This window comes from Conger conger, chromosome 13, assembly GCF_963514075.1.
Source record: "Conger conger chromosome 13, fConCon1.1, whole genome shotgun sequence".
Taxonomy (NCBI): Eukaryota; Metazoa; Chordata; class Actinopteri; order Anguilliformes; family Congridae; genus Conger; species Conger conger.
In genome coordinates this window covers 24,471,554-24,480,262 of record NC_083772.1, presented here as the reverse complement: position 1 = coordinate 24,480,262, position 8,709 = coordinate 24,471,554, and the positions used below count along the sequence as shown (strand labels likewise).

At 45.8% G+C, this 8,709-nt stretch overlaps 1 protein-coding gene across 1 annotated transcript in view; it reads left to right on the top strand.

The window, feature by feature from the left end:
* Window positions 1-8,709, top strand: part of inppl1a (inositol polyphosphate phosphatase-like 1a) — a 40,405-nt gene that overhangs the window by 14,517 nt on the left and 17,179 nt on the right. The window contains exons 2-5 of the mRNA XM_061216593.1: window positions 1,672-1,735; window positions 4,033-4,174; window positions 4,690-4,801; window positions 7,707-7,850. Coding sequence (XP_061072577.1) covers window positions 1,672-1,735; window positions 4,033-4,174; window positions 4,690-4,801; window positions 7,707-7,850 — 462 coding nt within the window. The remainder of the gene's footprint in view (window positions 1-1,671; window positions 1,736-4,032; window positions 4,175-4,689; window positions 4,802-7,706; window positions 7,851-8,709) is intronic.

Sequence of the window (8,709 nt, the reverse complement as noted above, 5' to 3'; positions counted from 1 at the left end):
GTCTATAACGCTCCACGCAGCCGTAGACGCGCTCATCTTAACACTTTAATCTCTGTGTGAAGAGACCGCTCTTTTTCCCATGCAGGGAAGGAAAGTCTCCTCTTTGAGAGTCGTATAACATGGACTCACGGACGGTATAACATGCGTCACTCCTGACGTTTCCCCAAACCCATGGAATTCCACGTTGGCCCGATAGGCGTTCGCTACATCCAGCCGAAGCCAGCGGCCGCACCTCTTTGGCGAAATTCAAACTGGGTTTGCATTCAAATACAGGCCATACGTCTGCAGAGGGTGGCCTATATTTGAATGCAAACCCAAAAAGTTGTGATCGTGGTAAATACTTGCATTGATCAAAGGACAGACCTTACACAGGTTACACAGACTTAGATTAATATGTGTACACACACACACTCATTAATACAACACACAGCACATGCATTTTCATCACGTTGCTTTGGTGTTTAGTAGAGGAGTTTTTAATGCGTTTACTTCACACTTATAAATGGTAAATGTACTTGTGTGACATGGAACGGATTGAGGTTTGTTTTCTTCAAAATACCCCCACTCTCTTATGAGAGTGAGCACTGTAACCCCAGGCAACTGGTAAAGAGTTAATACGACTTCCTGTTTTGGGGGTGACATGCTGTGGTCTGTATTTTGTGTGAGATGTGACACATTTGTGGACGGCGTTTTATTCTGGTAGCAGGTGTGAAAAAACCCCCCAAAAAAAACATATTCATCATACCATATTGGGGCGGGAATACAGTATCAGTATCAGTAATCCTGGTATAGAACGGATTGATTCTACAATCCATGTGTTCTCACATTCCTATTCTGTAATCCAGGTGTGAAAGGTAGCACACGATCACTGGTGAAGTTCAGACATTAAAGCCCACCACTGACCGGCTGTACTGCCGTGTGTCACATGACCTTCCTAGTCCTCCCAGTTTGATCAGCCTATCAGAGCTTAAACTCATTTCCCAGTCTCAATGTGAATTCATCTTCTCCGTTTCCTTCTGGCTAAACCCCCCCTTTGTTCATATTTTGGGTGAAAATCACAGTGCTTGGAATGATCCCTCTCCCCCACTACATTTCCTGTCCTGTCGAGGGACATTCTCGTAGCATTGGTGCCTTCCCGAATGCGTCACACGTGTACGGAAACACAGGCATGTTTCCTCCATGCTTTCCCAGGGCTGTGTGGGGCCGGGCCTGCAAAGCAGATTCAAATTGAGTGAGAAAGTCACAGGGCCACCGCATTTTGAGTGGACGTAGATCTGGGATTTATTGACATACCAAACAAGTGGAATTGTACTGCCAGCAATTTTTTTGTCAAAAAGTGTGCTGTTATGTGACAGCACACTTAAAAGTAATTTCCCCCATACTCTTATTTTTTATCTGTTACTCTTAGTCCTTACTGCACTATAAATATAATGGTGTATTTGTGCATTTGGTGATATAAGATTGATTCTTAGTAAGGTTAAAAAGGGATCTTTTGTTGTTATTGTTGTTGCAGCTTTGTTTTGCTTGCTGAAACTTCAGTCTGGTGTTGGTTGTAACAATAGCCAATTGCTTGTTTACTTGCGGTAAATGTTATTTACAGTACAACTAACTCTTGCCTCTTTTCTCCTTTCTCTCTCTCTTCCCCCCCCCTCCCCCTTTCTCTCTTTGCAGTTTCCAGAAACACGTGCACACTTACAGGATTCTTCCGGATGAGGATGGTTTCCTGGCAGTACAGGTAGAGTACGCACTGATCCCCTGCAGGGTCCCCACAATGCACTGGAACCAGGTTTATTGTACTCTGTAGCTGACTTCACCTCCAGTGTTGTGTAACTGGCAGGTGCAGGGGTCAGGGCACTACATGTGTTAGTGTTTGGAGTAAAAACAGCAAGGCTAAGCTAAGTCTGTTTTGTAGACATGTGCTGTTATGTCGGTGCGGTGGGATTTAGGGCGCAGGGAGATGCTGTTGGAGAGTTAGCGCCTGTGTTAGAGCCCCTGAGGCTAGTCCAATCTGCTGCTTCACTGTAAGTCAGAATGCTGTGTCCTGTCCAACGTCCCCGGCCTCCAAACCTGCTCCAGGATGGTCGGCCGTGCTGCAATCTATTTACCCCACTTCCTTTTTCTGACATGAAGTCTCTCTCCACTCAGACTTCCTCTGCTGTCTTCACTGCTCCAGATTTGTAGAAGTTGTGCTAAATGTATTCTTCCCTTGTGTTATGTAGTGCTCTGAAGCAACTTTTTGGTGTTGAATTTTCTGTATTCAATAATGTTCTGTGTGAACAGTAAGGAGCTTGTAGTATTCCTTGGACCCTGATTACTGTCTGTCTGTCTGTCTGTATGTCTGTCTGTCTGCCTATAGTGTGTTCAGAGAACTTTATTTGGATCAGCCCTTAACACTGCATGCCTGGAGTTTTGTCTCTGTCTTCGGTCAGTCTTTGTGTCTCGCGATGTTTATATGTCTGATGTGACATTTTAATGTCTTTGTTTATCTTTCCTAGTATTGTCATGGTTTTAGAGCTTCAGATATTGAATCTTTGTGCATCTTCGTGTGGTGTGTTACTGTTTGTGTCTTGTAGTTTTATTGTGTGTATGCATTATTCTGTTTCTGTGTGTAATGTTGTATTTGCATATGTGTATCACTCTTAACCCATTATAGGCTAAAGTGCCCTATATAAAACCCATAGAAAGGGCTAGGAATCACAATGCATTTCATTCACCTGGCTTGAAAAACGGTCATATGATCAAATACAACACTGGCGTCGCTTCCGTCTGTTAAGGGAGATGTAACATGTAGGTTGCATCCACCCATACGGGGTGTAGTGTAGTGAACAGTGTGTATGGGCCTTTAGTACTGTGTGCCTATGTGTCTGTGTGTAGTGTACTGTGTGTATGTATCAGCCTTTAGTACTGTGTGTCTGTGTGTAGTGTACTGTGTGTACGTATTAGCCTTTAGTACCGTGTCTGTGTGTAGTGTGCTGTGTGTCTGTGTGGCACTGTTCACAGTAGCAGCTGGCAGGGTCTGGTGCTTATCTTGGCTCGTGCACAGACAGCGGCTCTTTGTGCCCGGGTGCCGGCGGGTGTCTGCAGGGCCCAGCAGCTGGTCAGCGCCTCCGTCTGATGAGGCGACATTACTGTCTGCCCCTCGGCCTGATGGGAATCCCCACCCCCGCCTGGGGGGCGTCGGGCACATAGCACAGGGGGAGGGGAGGGGATGGGAGGGGAGGGAGCTCCAGGGCTTCATTTGCATTCCGTACAGTCAGACCACACTCTACTGGCACAAGCACTGGAGGTTCTTTGGCAACTTGATATCTTGTTGTGTGCACAATGTTTTGGTTCTCAATGAAAGTACAAGATGTGCAAAATGGTGCTGTGCTGTAGAGTTTGACAGCATTTTGTCTTTGTATGTGACTAAGTCACTTCTATCTTTAGTTGCTTGGGTTGGAGGCAATGCCTTGTCCTTGTGATTTGTGTGGTATTATTTAGTTTTTAGCCAGTTCTTTCGATTTTCCCATGCTGATGGTTGACAAAGGGGTTTTGCATGTTACCTAATTTTTTATACTCTAGTGAAACAGGAAGTGATGGAATGACCCATTATAGTCAAGTAAATTAAAGTAAAATTGTATTGCCAATTACACTTTGTTCGATTTTACTACAATAATTGTTAGGGGTGCCAATCATTTCTAAATGAAAGTATATTGTTTTGAACATAAAATCTAGATTATAATCCATGTCGTCGTGCTGCTCTGTAGACTGAGCTGCAGCATCACATCCTGCTGCCCATGGCAACTTCACAGGGCCCGGGGGTTTCCTCATCCTGTCTTGGGTTGACACATTTCCTTCATTGCCCACTCCACTCCACTCTGTTGCTATACCTGCTTCTGTGTTTCTGTTCCCTCATCTCCGCCTTTATTCATGAAACACTTTGTGTGTGTATTTTTGTGTGTGTATTTTGTGTGTGTGTGTGTGTGTGTGTGTGTGTGTGTGTGTGTGTGTGTGTGTGTGTGTGTGTGTGTGTGTGTGCGCGTGCGTGTACAGACCTCACAGGGTGTGCAGCCGAAGCGGTTTAAGACGCTCCCGGAGCTGATCCAGCTGTACCTGCAGCCCAGCCAGGGTCTGGTCACCACCCTGCTCTACCCCGTGGAGCGGGAGGACAGCCCCGACGACAGGGACTACTCCGGTAACAAGCCCCGCCCTCCAGTGTCCTTCATTGTTTGTTGAAATTATCCTTTTAGTTTTGTTTTTTGTGAAGAATTTGTGATGCTTAATGTCTGTTTTGCTGCTACTCCTTCAGACAGCATTTTGATGACAAAATGCTACTCTGGTGTGCTCTCTGGTGTGAACTGTTGGGTAAAGCCTGCTTTTAGTGTAGAAGACATGAGTGTTTTTATGAGAATGACATTGCTAGAACGTTAAAGGCTTGTTGTGAGGGTGCTGTCGCCCACGCTGAAGATTGCTGTGCGCTTGCTTTTTTGGCCTCGGTCAGCTCTGTAATTTCACTGTGGCCACACCCAGAGCAAACGCAGGCTCACGCCAGCTCTGACACCGCCAGGCCGCCAGTCATAGGAACGGGAGGGTAGACCAGCAACGGGACGCCTACCTGTCACAGACACACACAGCCACAGAGCTACCGGGCCTTTGATTTGCCACGGTGACCGACGACCAATTGAAAGCACTGTTTACTCTCGATTTCAGATGGAGAAGATGACAAGCCCCCCCTCCCCCCTCGGACCGCCTCCACCAGCAGCCCCCCGGGGTCTGCTGGCTCCGCCCTGGTCACGTTTGGACAGGAGTCCTCCACAGACAGGTGGGGTTCCCCTCTCATTCCCCCACAGTCCAATCCCTGACACCAGCAGAACCTGGAGAATACACAAGTATCAGGGACTAGGATCCGCAATCAAACAAAGATTGAATACAATCTTATTTCTCATGAGTATCCTTGTAACAGCCTAAAAATTTCAGAAATATTGATTTCTGCCCCAGAATGCGTCGGTCAGTGGATAGCAGGTTGTGTTCATTCCAACACAGGAAGAACTAGAGTTTAATACAGTGCTCTGTGGCTCAAAGAACAGGATTTGATATCCTCAGCTGTTGAATGAAGAAATCTTGGTTCAGGGGTGATCTGATTGGCCAGTTCTGGTGCATGAATACTCTGCTAATGGCCTTGACAACAGCGCAATCTGGCTTACCCAAAATGTGCTGTTTGAGTAAGTCATTTCCTGTCCCACTGTGTTTTCTGCTCATGGTGGGGTCTCCCACACACACACAGTTCAACAGCTTTATCGAAACCAGTCAAGCCATGCATCCGTTTGAGTCCGTTTCAGCGGTGTCCATTCCGTCCATTCAAACCATACATACAGGAGTTGTTCGTGAATGTGTTTATAAATGCAGATATCAAGCCAGGTTGTACCAACTTATGGTCTGCCTGACTGGAAAGGGTCTGATTTTTCAAGCTGGGATCTACAGCTTGCAGTTTTTTCTGGCTGAGATGCATGAGTTGTCGGAGAACGTCATAGATTCACCTGTGGTTTTGAGTGCTTGCTCAGAGATGTGTGCGGCATGCCCTGCAGCTGTCCCTTTCCCTCCTGAGGAAACCACTGCAGGCACACTGCTTTCATTTGCAAAGAAACACTGACCCAGATTATGAGTAATTCAAAAGCCATTCAGTGGATTAGGTGTCCATTTAGAATAAAACGGATGCATTTTTTGATTGGAAAGGCCAGCAATGGGAGGCTGACATCTCTTGGCCTCGTTGCAGTCTTCAAGTATCTTTATCTGATTTTATTTGGTACGGACTTCCCCGAAGCGCAGAAAATCAGGTGCATTACATCTGACTATTTGAATTGGATTAGAGCATGGTTGCCTAACCCTGTTCCCTCCAACCATAACAAAGCACACCTCATTCAACAGCTAGAGATCTCATTGAGCTGCAAATTGGTAGAATCAGGTGTGCCAAACTAGGGTTGAAATGAAGACCTACAGGATGGCACATCTCCATGAACACGGTTGTTCAGCTCTGGATTAGAAAATGAGACATTCTTCCGGCGAATCTTGTATGACTACTGCACAGATCTGTCGATAAAAATACATTTATTTAAATCCCCATCACTCACACACCGTGAGAAAGCTTTTGCTGTGACCAGCTGCACAAAACATACATCAGTTTCATAGTGCCCGTTGGCTTGACATGTCTGTCTGTGATTCAGCCAGTTAAACGATTCCCTGGAAATTTGTTTTCAACCGCTTGTGAACTTTGTCATGACCGTTCTGCTTAGAAATGCAGTCAGAGTCAGTATTTTTAATAAGGCAGTTTGCTGCTGATGTTCCACAGACTGAGTAAGACTGCGCTGTGAGAGCTGGCCGTTCTGTCCTCTGTCCCTCTGTCCCTCTGTCCCTCTGTCCTTCTGTTCTTCTGTCCTTCTGTCCCTCTGTCCTTCTGTCCCTCTGTCCCTCTGTTTCTCTGTCCCTCTGCCCTCCTGCCCCCCTGTCTCTGTCATTCAATCGGTCTGTCCCTCTGCAGCTCAGTCCCTCTGTCCCTGCTGCTCTGTCATAGCGATACTCTGTCGCTGTGTTATCTTGCATTATGTAAAACTCTTGGGCCCACATCCTGTCAGAGCCACAGATGTGTGTGAGGACAGGGCTGTGATACGGCCCCGTGCGTGTGCGTGTGCGTGTGCGTGTGTGTGTGTGTGTGTGAGCCTGTGTGTGCAGTTGTGTGTTTGAGAAACGGAGTGGGCTATGGTGGCTGAGAGCGTGAGCCTGGCCGTCCAGTCTGGCTCAGTGGAAGCAGGATGGACTTAAAGCACTTAGTCACATTTCCGTCTGAAGAGGGTGGCCTTTCCAGAGTATTTAGAGATGTGTTTATCCTTACAAACCTGTGTTTGTTTTTAAGACCTACGCGCAACATAGGCGGGGAGCTTTCCCATAACAGGGTTTGTCTCGTAGGCTGGAATAGGCTGCTGTTATCATTGAGCCCTTAGCTGTATTTCAGCCATACCTGAGGGGCCAGAGGAGCATAGAAACATGCTGACCCTGCTGATGGGGTGCTGGAGAGCAGCGTGGCCCAATGTCCAGACAAGTCCACAGGAAGTCACAGCCAGGAAGTTGCTGTGCTTTCTAGTGCTTTCTTCAAGCTTAGTAGCTTGGACACATTCAAAAATGTATAATTTACACTTGGACATGTACATTTTACCTCCTGAAAAGAATTGTTTTTACAGAGACAAATGAAACCAAATACAGGGAAAAATCTTCTGTTCTGGGAGCGATGACCTAGACATGAACCGCAACAAAATAGTTACTCCTGTTTCTTTGAGCCAGTCCTTTTTCATTGTCTGGTATTTGTATTTTTTATTGATCATAATATTCACACAGCCATTGGTAGCATTGCCAGATTCAATGAGAAAGCCTTTAATTTGAATGAAACAACTAATGACGTACAACATAATGACTGTACAACAAGAATATTTTTGTTCTGCTTTAAGGGAATTATTGGTCTTCTCAGTAACAGTGAAACAACGTAAAATATAATCAGCCCATCGGGTGTAGTATTGGAGTACAGAGCCCAAGTTAACTTTCCCAGTATGGTAGTTGGAGGTCTCCATTCCACGGCAGTTGTGTTGTGAGAAATGTTTGCTAATTCACAGTGAGTGAGCTGGTACAGGAGCGTCTGTGTTCTCACAGCTGTTTAAGACCCATCCGTCTTCTCCCCACAGCCCCGCGGCCAACGGCCTCAGCACCATCTCACACGAGTACCTGAAGGGCAGCTACGCCCTGGACCTGGACGCAGTCAAGCAGGGCGCCACCAGCCTGCCCCACCTCAACAAGACCCTTGTGTCCTGCTGCAAGAAGCTGCACGGGTGAGAACCGCGACGTTCATGGTGCTGTTTGGTTCACCTCACTGTGAAGACCTGACTGAGCGACCTGACTGAACCCTGACAGACACACCTCTGTATTTCCTCTCCTGGAACATGCAGAGTTCTGTTTCTGAAGTTTGGACGTTCAGTGCTTGAGATGAACCTGCTATAAAGACACATATGGATCGCTACAACTTAAATATGGAAATAAAGAATCCTACCTCCGTTCTTCCATAAGTTGGGATTTCACATCTCTGAAAAGGCGTGCCGTGCTTGTTTTTTCGTTTGCCATGTTCGACTTCCACCTGACATACACAAAAAGCCAAAAGAAATCTCAGTACGATATCTACATGTACCAAAAGAATTGAATGTTTGGACAAAGATCCATGCATCTTATTTAGGTTTTCAATATGCCGATTATGCCCTCATACCAATAAAGATAATTGGATAAAGGCGTTTACATGAGCATTTCAGTAATCGGGTAAGATGGTTGTATTAGGATGCATCAGTCCCAGTGTTCAGCCACTCATAGGATGCTCACACAGAATGTAGTGGGTATACAGTGGTGTGAAGAAGTGTTTGCCCCCTTCCTGATTTCTTATTTTTTTGCATGTTTGTACACTTAAATGTTTCAGATCATCAAACAAATTTAAATATTAGTCAAAGACAACACAAGTAAACACAAAATGCAGTTTTTAAATGAAGGTTTTTATTATTAAGGGAGAAAAAAAATCCAAACCTACATGGCCCTGTGTGAAAAAGTGATTGCCCCCACCTGTTAAAACATAACTTAACTGTGGTTTATCAAACCTGAGTTCAATTTAACTAGCCACACCCAGGCTTGATTACTGCCACACCTGTT